The sequence below is a fragment of the Myotis brandtii genome, unplaced genomic scaffold, assembly GCF_000412655.1.
Source record: "Myotis brandtii unplaced genomic scaffold, ASM41265v1 scaffold796, whole genome shotgun sequence".
In the NCBI taxonomy this organism is placed as follows: domain Eukaryota; kingdom Metazoa; phylum Chordata; class Mammalia; order Chiroptera; family Vespertilionidae; genus Myotis; species Myotis brandtii.
The window spans coordinates 1,827,251-1,842,319 of NW_005371207.1; the positions used below are offsets into that span (position 1 = coordinate 1,827,251).

Below are 15,069 nucleotides of genomic sequence, written 5' to 3' on the forward strand. Positions count from 1 at the left end.
GGGGAGGCTGGGCTGAGGGCCCCCCCCCCCAGTGCATGAATTTCATGCACCGGGCCCCTAGTTTCATATAATTGGAATTTTATAGTATAAAGTCTTTTGTGTTTTACTTCTTCCACTTAACATATTGTTTTTAAGATTAATCTGTGTTTTATTAATACATCATTCCTTGTTATTGTAAGTATTAATTTATGGTATGGTTGCACCACAATTTGTTTATCCATTCACCAGTTGATGAACATTTGGGTTACTTCCAAGTTTAAGTTTTTATAAATAAGGCTGCTATGACATTTATACACACATATTTGTGTAGAAATATGCTTTACCTTCTCTTGGGTACCTAACTACCTACGAGTAGAATTGCTAGGTGATATGATAATGTATGTTTAGCATCATAAGGTACTACCATATTATTTTACAAAGTGATTATACCATTTTGCATTTCCACCACCATGCATGAGAGTTTCAATTTCTCCATATCCTTGCCAACACTTGGCATTATCAGTTGTTTTAACTTTGGCTGGCATGTAATGGTATCTTATTATCTTCTAGAATTTAATAGTTTTTGCTATTACATTTAGGTCTAAGATCCAATCTGAGAGTACTTCTTATTTGGGTAAGGGTTAAGGTTTATTTTTTCCATACCGATAACCAGTTGTTTTATCACCTTTATGTTACCTTGGCACTTTAGTTGAAAGTCAGTTGATCACTGAGGATCCATTTCTAGACTTTCTTTTCTATCCTAGTGACTTATATGTCTATCCTTGTACCAGTATCATACTGTCGTGAGTACTTTTGCTTTATGGTAAGTCTTCAGGTATATAAGTCTTCCAACTTTGTTCCTGTTTTTCAAAACTGGTTTAGCTATTTTAGGAACATTGACTTTTCATGTGCATTTTTATTTTTAAATATATTTCTTTATTGATTTCAGAGAGGAAGGAAGAGGGAGAAAGATAGAAACATCAATGATGAGAGAGAATCATTGATCGGCTACCTCCTGCACGCCCCCCACTGGGGATCGAGCTCACAACCCAGGCATGTGCCCTTGGCCAGAATCAAACCTGGGACCCTTCAGTCCACAGGCTGATGCTCTATCCACTGATCCAAACTGGCTAGGGCTCCATGTGCATTTTTAAATCAGCTTGTAATTTCTTTAGAAAAGGAAAAAAAAAACAGTTAAGACTTTGCTTGCGATTGCATCGAAACTATAGATCAGTGGAAGGATTGCCATTGTGATGACTTTAAAATATGCCCACAAATTGCTTTAACTTAAAAGATGGAGCTTAATTCCCTTTGGCACTCTTTCATTAAATGTATTCCAAAGGGTTTGTGGACTTGATACTATTTTAAGTGGAACTTGTTTATGTAATTTTTGTTCCAATTGTTTGTTGCTAGCATATAGCAATTAAATTGACCTGTATATTGCTATTATATCCTGCAATTTGCTCAATCTTATTATTTCTGATAGCTTTTCTGTGAATTCCTTAGGGTTTTCTACATACCATGTTATCAGGAAATGTTTTGCTCATATATTTACTTCTTCCTTTCTAACCTGTGCCTTTTATTTTTCTTGCCTTACTGCACTAGGTAGGACCTGTAGTACAGTGTTAAATAAAAATGGTGAATGGACATCCTTGCCTTGTTACTTGTCTTAGAAAGCATTGAGTTTTTCACCACTGAATTTATTCTCATAAATGCAAGTTGTTTTAGATCTTCACACTCATTTTTAGTATATTATTTTTTAGTCTAAGAAACAAGTTTCAATATAAACATATTTTCCTCTTAATTTTTAGTTTGTTGAATCAGCTTATTAAAATGAATATAATTTTAAAGGGGGATGGTCTCCTTGTTAAAAGAGATATTAAAAAGTACCCAATTAAGACTTAATCCATATGCTAGAGACTTGAGTTGTCTCCCTGTGTGTTTTTTCTTAGAAACAAAACCATCATCTTATTTCCGAGTTTTCTTTGCATCTAGGTATAGCCATCACACTAAATCTTGGCATCTTGGCCAGTAGGCTGTAAACTTACATATTGGTGAGACTTCTGGGGAGGCCCCTTACAGTAGTAGCCTTTTATTCTTTTGTCCTTCCTTATTTTCTTCCTACTGCCTGGAATGCAATTAAGATAGTTGGAGCTTTTTTCAACATGAGGGAGAAATAAGCTTCTGTTGTATATAAGCCACTGTTATTTGCAGTTTTCTGCTTTATGCAGTTAACCAAATCCTCCTGATATATAATTTTCCAAAAAGGAAAGCTTAGAGCAGCTTTCTAAGAAATTTGTTAGGAACAAATAGTCTGTGATTAGTCTAACTTTTGTCCCTCTTCCAACTCAGGTACCCAAGAATCAGAAGGATGTCCAGTGTTTTAATTGGATACTTCAAATTATATTGAAGGAGATAAGAGAGCTATAGGGAGTTCATCTGGGTCACTTTTGAACTTGACAAAGAACAAGATAGTAAGACTCTTTCAGTAAGTGCTAAAGCCATATGATCCTGTTTGCCATGAACAGAATCATTTCATAATTTATCACAAATGGCAGAAGTAGCTTCAGGCATTCCTAATTTGCCTACATATTCCAATGTTCCTTTCTTCTTTCTTAGGATTTCCCATGAAGAAAAGTGATAGGAAAATGTAAGGTCCATAAGAGCAGGGATTTTCTTTCTTTTGCTCCTGCTGCATCCCAGTGTTTAGAACACATCTAACCTGTCACATGATAGATGTTCAGTAAGTATGTGTTGAATAAATAAATGAGGCCTCAGTGGATCTGGTTTCCTTAGGACTTGAGTGCAAATGAAATCTGTATAAAAGGGTCCAGGTATGAGGGAGCATTTATTCCCTTGGCTCCTCCCTGTCTTGAGAAGGCATTACTTTGCCCCTTGGGAAAACAACCCCTTGTGTTTGTCCTAATAGGCCATTAGATGATAGGTTTCTTGAATGTTGGAGCCGTGGCATGCAAGGACCCTGGCAGTGCAGTTTGCTCTGTGGGCTTTTGTTCAGCCACACTTGGCTGGAGAAAGAGATCAACAAACACCTGGAGTCATTGTCAGGTCATGATTTCTCATCTTTGCTTGCTGTGGTTTCACACTAATACTGAACAAGATGAGAGGACAGTGAGGTTTACTGTCTATAATTAAGAGTGTTTTGCATGTTTTCTACCCAGCAAATTAACTTCTTTATTTGCCTGAGGAGCAATATTTCATGATTCCCTGTCTAAAAGGACTGATAATCTGGAGTGTGTGATTGATGTCCACTTTTATTAATGGCCTAAAAGAAAACAATTCCCTTGTTTTACATTCTCAGTGAGATTTGTGCGGTAATAGTTTCTCCTGTTGGCTTTTGGGGAGCGCCTAGCTCTAACCCAGAGCTGTGGCCTGGCTCTTTGGCCCAGGCTTTCAGCTGCACATGGCGCATGACACTTTCTAGTCATGGTTGCCCGCCCTCTGGGCCCACTTTTCCGGGGGGGGGGGGGGGCGGATTCCTGATCCCTGCTGCTAGATGTTCTGGTTCCAGGCCCAGCTGGCCTTCCCAGACACGTGCTGCTTGTTCCTTTTCATTGTGTCTCGTCGTCCTAAACCTGACTCCTGCCCGCCCCCGGCCACTGCCACTGCTGCTTCCCTTGTCCTGGCCTCTCAGCTGGATCATGGGCTTCCCAGCACTGAAGGCCTGCCAGACCCCCTTCCTGAGAGCTCCTCCTAGCATGACATGCAAATCAGAGCAGATGGTCTATATTTAAAGCCTCTTTTTTCACAAACTTTGAATTTCTAGAAAACTCTCATTCAGAACTCCCACTATGAGAAGGGTTTATGAAGTAATGGAAATGAAAGTAAAAAGTAATATGTAAATGTAAGGTAGTATATAGTAATTGATACTATCTCGAAGCTTTTGGTAGTAATGAAATATAACAGATAAAATTTAATATACTTATTCTTATCCCATCTTCTCATTGAATAAGATGGTGTGATTATCAAATATTTATAGAAAGGTAAACTCTTTAAGCTCATTCTACTTTAATACTTTGTGAGTACCTAAAACATTTTACAATAGCAGTTCATTTATTTCACGACTTGAGGTCGTCCTGGGGTACCAGAGGCATAGACAGGTGAACGCTACCTTTTTGTCATATGGGAAAGTATAAACTTAGGATCAAAACAGTGTGTCTCCAGGCAACGTTCCAATTTCCCTTTAAAATACCTAAGATAGCATATTTATTTTTGTGGAGCATTTATTCACTTGCTGTTCTCCCAGCAAATACACATGGGGGAGTTAATATGTGCCAGGTGCTGTTCTGCTGTTCTAGGCACAGAGGCCAAATAGTGATCAAAACCAACCAAAATTCTTCCCCTTCCAGAGTGTACATTCAAATAGGAAGCAGCTTTTAGGATCGAAATGTAAGCAAATGAGCACCAAAGCCCTGTTTTATCCCTGCCAGAAGTTGCAGTAATGTATTTGTTTATTACTGGATAGGATATTCTAATTCTTCATAGGATATAGTCTGACTAAAATTGAATGCACATTTTGTAAGTATATAGATGATGGTGGGGGCAGGGGTAGATATGGGCAGAGAAGGGACAATTTTTAACCTTCATCAGTTTCTTGAGGAAATCTATAACCTATCCTCCCCCCCCCCCCAAAAAAAAAATTAAGAACCTCTACTAAACTGTGAACTCTTTTTTTTTTAAAATTGGTTTTAGAGAGAGAAAGGGAGAGAGAGAGAGAAAAACATCAATTAGTTGCTTCTTTCTCACATCCTGACCAGGAATCAAACCCACAACCTTTTGGTGTACACTGGCCAGGGCTAAATTGTGAACTCTGTAAGTACAAGCAGCAGCTATGCTTTTTAATTATTTTTTTTCCTAATTTATTTAAAAGACATAATTACATAAAGCAAAAAATAGCACTGTGTTGATGGATTTATTATGTATATAGGTATAATATGTAAGACAAAATAGTAGCACATCAGTTAAATGGAATTATATTCTTACAATATATTTTACTTAAAGTAATTCAGTATCAACTCTAGGCACATTGTGACAAATTAAAGATGCATTTTGTAATTCCCTAAAGCAAACACAAGAAAAAAATGCCTTGATATTACTAAAAAAAAATTTAAAATATTTAACACAAAAAAGTTTTTAAAATAGAAGAGGGGGAACGAAGAATAAAAAAACAGATAAGATAAATAGAAATCAAATAGCAAAACCAACTATATCAAGATAAGAATTTTAAATATAAATACCTAATCACTTCAATCAAAAGACAGTGATTGTCAGACTAGATTTTAAAACATGAAACTGTTATGTGCTATCTATAAGACACATTTTGAACACAGACAGAAGAAGGTTTGAAAGTAAAAGGATGAAGAAAGATAAATCATGGAAACAGCTTAAATGGCCATGTTAATATCAGACTAGAGTAGGTTTCTATATGAGTATTACTAAAAACAGAGATATATTTTGTTACGATAAAAGGGTCAATTATAATGGTATATATGCTAATAGCTTCCACATACATGAACAGTTTCCAAGTACATGAAGTTAAAAACAAACAGAACTAAAGGGAGAAATGGACAAGTTCACAATCATGGTTACATTCATACCTTGAGATGAAAATGAAAACATTTAATTTTTTATTTAATTCAAATCTCACTGTTCTGATTACTTTTTTTCATATTTTGTTGCCATTTTACAGCTCCATTTTCTGTTTTTTTCCCTACCCAGAACTTCAGAAAAGGAATTTCTACTTTCTCACCTCCAGTTTTTTTATACTTTTTTGGGCCATATTTACTCCTCTCTCTTTTTTTAAAAAGGTATATTTGTTATAGGTAGTTCTACTTCACACATACCTCCTCTTCCCTCTCACCCCTCATCCTGCTGTTGAATAAACCACTGTCCTTGGATCTGTACTCATATGTGCCCATAAACAGTAAATACTAGATTTTGTGTTTTGAAATTTTGTAAAAAGATGAATATAATATATATACTAGAGGCCCGGCACATGAAATTCATGCGCAGGTATGGTCCCTAGGCCTGGCCTATGATCAGGGCCATCTTCCCTGGCTGCCCGAAGCCAGCCCCGCCCCCCGCTGCCACCCACCCCCAGTTCCCTATTCACCATCGGGCAATCAGAGTCTGCTAGCCAGGGGGAGGAACCAAGAGGTTGGCCGTTACCACCCGCTTGCCAGCCCCGCCCCTGCCCCCACCCCCTGCCGCAAGTCGCCCTCTGTGTGTGGTGCGACTGGTGGGGCGGGAGCCTTGGCCTGACACTGCCTGTGTTCCCCGCCACTTACCCCTGATTCCCCATTTACCATCGGACAATGGGAGCCTGCCAGCCAGGGAAAGGGACCGAGAGGTGGTCAGTGCGCCTCATAGTGACTGGTTGAGCAGTCGTTCTGGTTATTCTGCCGTTAGGGTCAATTTGCATATTACCCTTTTATTATATAGGATGGTACCTTTCTAAAAACTTATTAGTACATGTACACTGAGTTTACTTTAAGTCCTATTTAGTCTTCCATTAGATGACTAAACCACTGTTTAGCCATTTCTCTACTGGGGACACATTTCCATTTCTTAGCTGTTACAGATAGCATTGCAGTTGAATATTCCCTAAAGCATACTTCCAGCTCTTCTAGGTGCAGTTGGCCCTCAGCCCTCTGTATCCATGGGTTTTGCATCTGCAGATGCAACCAACCACAGACCAAAAATATAAATAAGTAAAAAGAGAGAGAGAGAGAGAGAGAGAGAGAGAGAGAGAGAGGAAGAAGGAGGAGGAGGAGGCAGGGAAGGAAGGAAGAAAGAAAGAAAGGTAGGTCTTAGAATGTTCTGAAAATCAAAACATTGTTGAGCACTACACTGAATCCACAAGAATGAAATGACGTGTAGGCATACCCAACGTGGCCTGTATGCAAATATAGGTTATGTGCCAATCCTACACTATTTTTTCTATGGGACTTGAACATTCTCAGATTTTGCAATCTGCAAGTGTCGTGGACCCAGTCCTCCTACAGGAGCAGAGGGAGGACTGTGTTGTCAAGTTGCTCTCCAGAGGCACTCCCCTTCCCCGAGGACTGTGTGAGTTCTCAGTTCTCATCCTCACCAAAACTTGATACACGATTTTTCAATTTTTGCCAAAAATTGAAAAATCTTGTATATTGTTATATTTAACATTATTCATTTTATATTGTATTTCCCTAAAAACAGCTGAGAACAAACATCTTTTCATGTATTTGTTGGCCACTTGAATTTCCTCTACTGGAATTGCCATTTTGTCTGCTTTTTAAATTGGGTTGATTATCTTTTTCTTATAAATGAACAGAGTTATATGTTCTGAACACTACCTTTGTAGACTACAAATATTCTAAGTACCTTTTCTCAGACTCTTGCTTGTCTTTTCACTTCATTTATGGTAATGTTTGGCATACTGTAACTTTTAAATTATAAAGTAAATGAAAGTATGTTTTCTTTTTTAGTTTGTGCCTTCTGTGTTTTATTTAAAAATCCTTCCCCATCCCATTGCCAAAAAGATGTTCCTCCTGTATTTTGTGCAGAAACATTTACAGTTTTGTAAATTACACTGTATTTGTGTCCCTAATCCATTGGGAGTTGAGATGTACGGTGTCAGGAAGGGAGCCTTGTTTGTCTTTATCCTTACATGTAGCTCATGTATCCTTTTCCCTCTGGTTTACCCATTTCTGCTGTATACCAAGTGCCCTGTACTTAAGAGTCTGCTTCTGTGTTCTTGCCCTTTAGGCCTGTTTGAGTAGCTCTACAAAGAGCCCACACTATTTTAAGTACTTAAACTTTATAGCATATCTTGAAATCTAATAGGCCTTATTATGCTTCTTTAAAATTACCTTGGCTTTTCTGTATCCTTTATTCCTTATTTTTAAATCTTTTTATTGTAGTATGTAACCCATACCAAAATGTTCATAAACTACAAGTCTCATGAAGCCAAACAAATCACTATAAAGTGAACACACTGTATAACCCCACACAGGATCAAAGAACTTCCCGCCCCCAAGGCTCATCTCTCCCGTGGCTGCTCTCCTGGGACATGTGGTTACCTTCATGCTTGGCTTCATGGTTTTCCCACTGGATGTGTAGTTCAGATCCATTCATTTACAGAAGGGGAATCATAGTGTATACAATCTTTATGCGTGGCTTCTTTCTCGCAGCAGTATGTTTTTAAGAATTTAATCCTTAAATATCCCATATGAATTTTAGGATTGGCATTTAAGTTCTGATAACAACAACAAAAACCCTGTTAATATTTTATTTTTAATTATATTGAATTTATATATCAATTTGGTAAAAATTAGTATTTTAACAATTTTGCTCCTTCCCATTCATGGATGTGATTTCTATATTTATTTCTAGAATTTGGTTGTTTTGTGTGTTTTTAATGTCTCAGACACTTTTTTAGTTTTCTCTATGAAGGCCTTACATATTTTTGTTAGATTTATTCCTAAGTATTTTATAGTTGTTGTTGCTTATGGAATTCACCTGTGGAGAGCCCTAGACCTCCCCTCTGGGCCTGCTCTACCCTCCTCAGAGCCTCCTTGATTCATGCCCTTCAGAGGTTTTATCTTCTTGCTGTAGAGGAAACAGAGGGTAGATATGGGCTGTGCTAAGTATGGGGAGGAATTGGGGTTGCTTCTTACAGAGTTAAAAACCCTCCACTTTGCTCTGGCTTTCCACAGTACCTGGTGCCTCTAATGCCTGAGCCTTGTCTGAGCTCCAGGGAATCCTCTTGCTGGCATTTGGATTTACCCTTCTTCCCATATACTAAGTCAGTGGTCGGCAAACTCATTAGTCAACAGAGCCAAATATCAACAGTACAATGATTGAAATTTCTTTTGAGAGCCAAATTTTTTAAACTTAAACTATATAGGTAGGTACATTGTTATTAACTTAATTAGGGTACTCCTAAGGCTTAGGAAGAGCCACACTCAAGGGGCCAAAGAGCTGCATGTGGCTCGCAAGCTGCAGTTTGCCGACCACTGTACTAAGTGGTTTCCAATTACACAATGTGTTTTCCATTTTGTTAATGTGGGTCAGGATTACAGACGCTTTTTAGTTTCATCAAATGTGAAGTTTGTTTCTGTTTCCGATTTCTTTGTTGTTTTGTGCCATTTTTTGAGATAAGTGGCATGGATATGATTTGAGACCAAAAGCCCTTTACAGTCACTCTTTAGTGTACTCCAGTATGTCCTCTGCTCCCACCACTGCATCAAAAGTGTTCTAACAAGGTCATCAAAGCTTCCATTTTGCCAAATGCTATGGTCCTTTTCCTCTCTGTCTCACTTGAACTCTGAGCTGCATTAAACATAGATAACTAGTATTCCCATCTTAAAACACTGTTCTCTTAGCTTCATTGATACTAACCTGTCCTAGTTTTCCTTCTGTTCCTTCTCGATTTTCTTTATTGCCTTCTCCTACTCTGTTCAACCCCAAAATATTGGTGTACCCTGGATTCAAGGTGAAGTCCTCTCTTCTTTTTCTTTTTTCAATCATCACCTGAGGATATGTTTTTATTGATTTGGAGAGAGAGAGGAAGAAAGAGAGAGAAACATTAATGGGGTGTCGCCCATACACACCCCGACCAGGGATCGAACCTGCAACCTAGGCATGTGCCCTGACTGGGAATCGAACCTGCAACCTTTTGGTGTATACACAATGCTCCAACCAACTGAGCCACCGAGCCAGGGCCTCTTCTCTCTTCTGTTATAGGTTCTCATTGCTTTTAATGCCATCAAATACCAGTGACTCCCAAATTTTTATCTGCTAATTTTTCTCTTGAGTTCCAGATTTGTATATTCAGCTACTCATTTGATATTGCCACTAAGATTTCTAATAGATTCTTCAAAACTCATACCTGCATTGCATTTATTGTTTTGCTGACTGAATGGTCTTCTTCCGATTCTTCAAATGACTGGTACCCCATTATCCTTAAGATCTCCACTCAAGTGTCACTTCCTCTGAAGCTTCCCTGACCACCATGCCTAAAGAAAGTCCCTGCTCCAAGTCACTTTCTTTTATTTCCTTCATAGAGCTTGCTTGGAGTTGCTTTGTGTGCTTGCTTGTTTACTGTCTGTTCTCCATATTGACCACTATTACCTCTCTCAGAGTTGGACCTTGATCTTGTCTTCTGTTGTATTCTTAAGTATCTAGAACAGTGCCTGGTGTATTGCAGATGCTCAATAAATTCTTTCCTAATTAATTAATTTTATTAATAAAACAAAGTGTGCTTTTCTCTAGACAGAAAGTTGTCAAATATGCTCTAATTTGGTGTGAATAACTTCTTATCTAAGAATCAAATTCACAAAATTGAAGATTTTACAGAAGAATAGCCATACTCATTCATTTTCACCTAGAAAACCATAGACCATCTTTAGACTTCTTTTGCCACATATATTACCTTAAAGATGAAAATAGACTTGTTTGCAAATAGGATTGTTAATTGCTAACTATTGGCAAGGATTTTAAAAAATCAACAGAAAAATTTATTAAAACGCTATGTAAATTTTACATTGCCTTTATTTTCTGATAAGTTTATTATATGGCTGGGTCACATCATTGATCGTCAAAGTTGTTTTCTGCCAATATCTCTCTCTGATGGCTATATGCCAATAAGAGTAACCACAGAGTTAGTGTGAAAGTATTTTGATAATCAGATCTTTTGTGGCTTTTTAAAAAATGAAAACATTGTTTTAAAAACATTTCACCTGTACTATGAGTGTTGAATGGTTAGGATTTTGCTACCTCTCTCTTCTAACTTTTTTTTTTTAAACAAACTTGTTTACTGAGCAAATTAAATTATTTGTTGATTTGTACAGCTATTCTGCAACTTGGTAGGAGTTTTGGTTATCACCTAACTGCTAAAATGAAGAAAAATACCATCTGAAGTATTTTGTGGTTATTGATTTCTATGTTAAATGTGTTCTTTAAATTTTGATTACACTTAAACAATCCAGTTGGACTTTTTTCTTTTAGATTTCCGGTATCTGCTACAACAGCAAAATACTTCAAGTTCATCAGGTGCTGTACATCCCAAGCTGGATGGCAAAGTTCTGTTCTTGGACGCTTGAGCCCATCTTCTCATCTTCAGAACCTACCACTGAAGCCAGAGTCGGGATGGGGGCCACAGTAGACATTCAGAGGCAGCAAAGAATGGAACTGCTCGATCGGCAGCTGATGCTTTCCCAGTTTGCACAAGCGAGGCGACAAAGACAGCAGCAGGTAAGCATAACAATAATCATTAAAAACTCAGAAATAAGCTGGGCGGTGCACCGGGACTGGCTGGGGAAACGAAAGTGAGGGAGGAGCTGGCGGTTCTGGCAGCAGCAGGGCCGGGCCCCGTAGTGCCGGCGGCAGCGGTGGCCTGACCCCCCTCTCCGCTCCCTGGCAGCTTGCCCTCTCCCCTCCGTTAACAATGAAGAGGAGAAATGATCCAAAATGCACTGCCCCTATCAAGAAACAGGAGAAAAGAGTTGCAGAGTTTGCCATGAGCCTCAACTCTACATCTGATGATGAACCTCCCTCCTCTATCAATCATGCAGCGAAAGTATCTACCACAAGCTTCAGTGGGTCTGACAGTGAGACTGAGGGGAAGCAACGCAGCTCTGATGATGCATTCAAAGCAGACTCTCTTGTGGAGGGAACTTCTTCCCGCTATTCCATGTACAACAGTGTCTCCCAAAAGCTTATGGCCAAGATGGGCTTCAGGGAAGGTGAAGGATTGGGTAAATACAGCCGGGGTCGGAAGGACATCGTGGAGGCCTCTAATCAGAAAGGTCGAAGAGGCTTGGGTCTGACGTTGCAAGGCTTTGAACAGGAGTTGAATGTGGACTGGCGAGATGAGCCCGAGCCCAGTGCCTGTGAGCAGTCATGGTTCCCAGAATGTACCACTGAGATTCCTGACACTGAGGAAATGAGCGATTGGATGGTTGTGGGAAAGAGGAAGATGATTATTGAAGATGAAACAGAGTTTTGTGGGGAAGACCTGCTTCACAGTGTGCTGCAGTGTAAGAGTGTGTTTGATGTCCTGGATGGGGAGGAGATGTGGCGAGCTCTGACCCGGGCCAATCCCTACGAGATGATCCAAGGAGTCTTCTTCCTGAACAGGGCACAAGGAAGATGGCCAATATGGATTTTGTGTTTGATCGCATTTTTGCAAATCCACGGGACTCTTATGGGAAACCACTGGTGAAGGACCGGGAAGCGGAGCTTCTGTACTTTGCTGACATCTGTGCAGGCCCCGGTGGCTTCTGGGAGTATGTGCTGTGGAGGAGGAAGTGGCATGCGAAGGGCTTTGGCATGACTCTGAAGGGCCCGGATGACTTTAAGCTGGAGGACTTCTACTCGGCCTCCCATGAACTCTTTGAACCTTACTATGGCGAGGGTGGGATCGATGGAGATGGAGACGTCACCCGCCCAGAGAACATCACTGCTTTTCGAAATTTTGTCCTGGATAACACAGATGGAAAGGGTGTCCACTTTCTGATGGCCGATGGGAGTTTCTCCATAGAGGGCCAGGAGAACCTGGGAGAGATCCTCAGCAAGCAGCTGCTGCTCTGCCAGTTTCTCATGGCGCTCTCTGTTGTCCGGACAGGAGGCCACTTCATCTGTAAAACCTTTGACCTGTTCACACCGTTCAGCGTGGGGCTCATCTACCTGCTGTACTGCTGCTTTGAACGAGTATGTCTCTTTAAGCCGATTACCAGCCATCCTGCCAACTCAGAGAGGTATGTGGTGTGCAAGGGCCTGAAGGTGGGCATAGATGACGTGCGGGAGTACCTCTTCTCAGTCAATATTAAACTCAACCAGCTGCGGAACACCGATTCCAATGTCAACCTTGTGGTTCCCTTGGAGGTGATGAAGGCAGACCATGAATTTACTGACTACATGATACGGTCCAATGAAAGCTACTGTAGTCTGCAGATCAAAGCTCTGGCCAAAATCTATGCCTTTGTTCAAGACACCACCCTGAGTGAGCCTCGGCAGGCAGAGATCCGGAAACAGTGCCTCCGTCTTTGGGGGATCCCGGACCAGACTCGTGTGGCTCCTTCCTCCTCGGACCCGAAGTCTAAGTTCTTTGAGCTGATTTGGGGCACTGAGGTCGACATCTTCAGCTATAAGCCCACGCTGCTCACCTCCAAAACCTTGGAGAAGATCCGCCCAGTGCTCGACTACCGCTGCATGGTGTCTGGCAGTGAGCAGAAGTTCCTCCTGAGCCTGGGGAAGTCACAGATCTACACGTGGGACGGCCGCCAGTCATACCGCTGGGTCAAGCTGGACCTGAAGACAGAGCTGCCCCGGGACACTCTGCTCTTTGTGGAGATTGTCCATGAGCTGAAAGGGGAGGGGAAGGCCCAGCGGAAGATGAGTGCCATCCACATCCTCGATGTCCTCGTGCTGAATGGCAGCGACGTGCGGGAGCAGCACTTCAACCAGCGAATTCAGCTTGCTGAGAAATTTGTGAAAGCTGTTGTTTCCACTAGTCGGCCTGACATGAATCCCATCAGGGTGAAGGAGGTGTACAGGCTGGAGGAAATGGAGAAGATTTTTGTCAGGTTGGAGATGAAGATCATCAAGGGCTCCAGCGGCATCCCAAAGCTCAGCTACACAGGACGGGACAACCGGCACTTTGTGCCCACTGGTCTCTACATTGTCAGGACAGTGAACGAGCCATGGACGATGGGATTCAGCAGAAGCTGTAAGAGGAAGTTCTTCTACAACAGGAAAACCAAGAGCTCTACCTTTGAGCTCCCTGCAGACGCCATTGCCCCATTTCACATCTGCTACTATGGCCGGCTCTTCTGGGAGTGGGGGGATGGCATCCGTGTACACTACTCCCGGAAGCCCCAGGACCCAGACAGACTATCCAAGGAGGATGTCCTCTCCTTCATCCAGATGCACCGTGTCTGAGGGCCCGGGGACCCCCACTCCTACTGACACTCCTGCTGTTCAGTTAGGGTGCTCTACCTGGGCCCCTCTCGAAAGGGATACAGCAGCACAGCCTGGCCATGAGGGGTGGATGGTCTCCTCTCCATCACCCCTGAAGAGCTCAGTCGGGGGCCGTCAGAGGACACTCACATGTTCCTTCGGGACACCTTTTAGACTTCCCTCCCTGGGGACCTGCCTGGGAACTGTCTCTCCTGCCAGGACTCAGCCTGAAAGACGCTGCTCCTACGTGGTGTGCGGTCAGGGCCCAGGGCACGTGGGGCTGCGGAGGACGTGTCAGAGCAGCAGGGCTTTGGCTCTGCTGTTCTCTCCTGTATCCTGTAGACTCACTTTTCTGAGTTCTGTCACTGCCCTGAGAGTAGCCATGCCCCAGCTTTGCCCATCTTTTTACTGGGCCAACCCTTAGTGGGTGAACCCACTGTCGGGAGCTGGCCAGGAGCACCTGCTGTACAAATCAAGGTTTTGTTTCTTTGAACTTGCTCTGTTTTGAGGCCAAGTTGGAGAAGATTTTCTTGTCTTGTCCCCCCACCCTGTCTTGGTCTTCCCTGGAGTTCTCAGCCTAGACCTCTGACAGTCCCGCAGGCCAGGAAGGGAGGTGTGTGGCCCACGTCCCTGACACCACACCAGGATGCAGGATCCACTACCAAGACAGTGGATGTGACTGCCTCCTGGGGTGGTAGAGCCTTCCTGGGCCCCATCCCCTTTTGATCCAAACCTTGAGCAGCTCTAGAAGGGGAGGAAGCACCCTCGAAGCCCTGCCTTTTTCTGTGCCCCAGCAGCAGTGGCCCCACTGCAACAGAGGGTACCTCATTTGCCACAGCCACCTTGCTACCCTTCCTCCCCTTCTTCCCCATAGGGGGTACAGTCACTTTTGCCATTCTATGATGTTGGCTGAGGGGGAAGAGGGGAAGATGGGCAGTAGCTCTGAGTGGGGATGGCACTGATGGTTGTTTTTAATGGGAAATACCTGCCAGAGACATTCATACAGTCTCCCTAGGGCCCCATCCCAGTGCTAGACTGGTTTCTGTGGAGATAGGGCACTGAGGCTCCCTGTCAGGTCGGAATTGGCTACACCTTGCAGTGGTCGTATGTCTCCAGCCAGCATCCAGTCCT

At 42.1% G+C, this 15,069-nt stretch overlaps 1 protein-coding gene across 1 annotated transcript in view; it reads left to right on the forward strand.

The window, feature by feature from the left end:
- The window catches only part of UBAC2 (UBA domain containing 2), a 121,220-nt gene extending 106,157 nt beyond the window's left edge, over positions 1 to 15,063 (forward strand). Inside the window, 3 exon segments of the mRNA XM_014531225.1 lie at positions 10,987 to 11,232; positions 11,402 to 12,119; positions 12,122 to 15,063. Of these exon segments, the coding sequence (XP_014386711.1) occupies positions 10,987 to 11,232; positions 11,402 to 12,119; positions 12,122 to 13,920 (2,763 nt within the window). The 3' untranslated portion in view covers positions 13,921 to 15,063.
- The last annotated feature ends 6 nt before the right edge of the window (positions 15,064 to 15,069 follow it).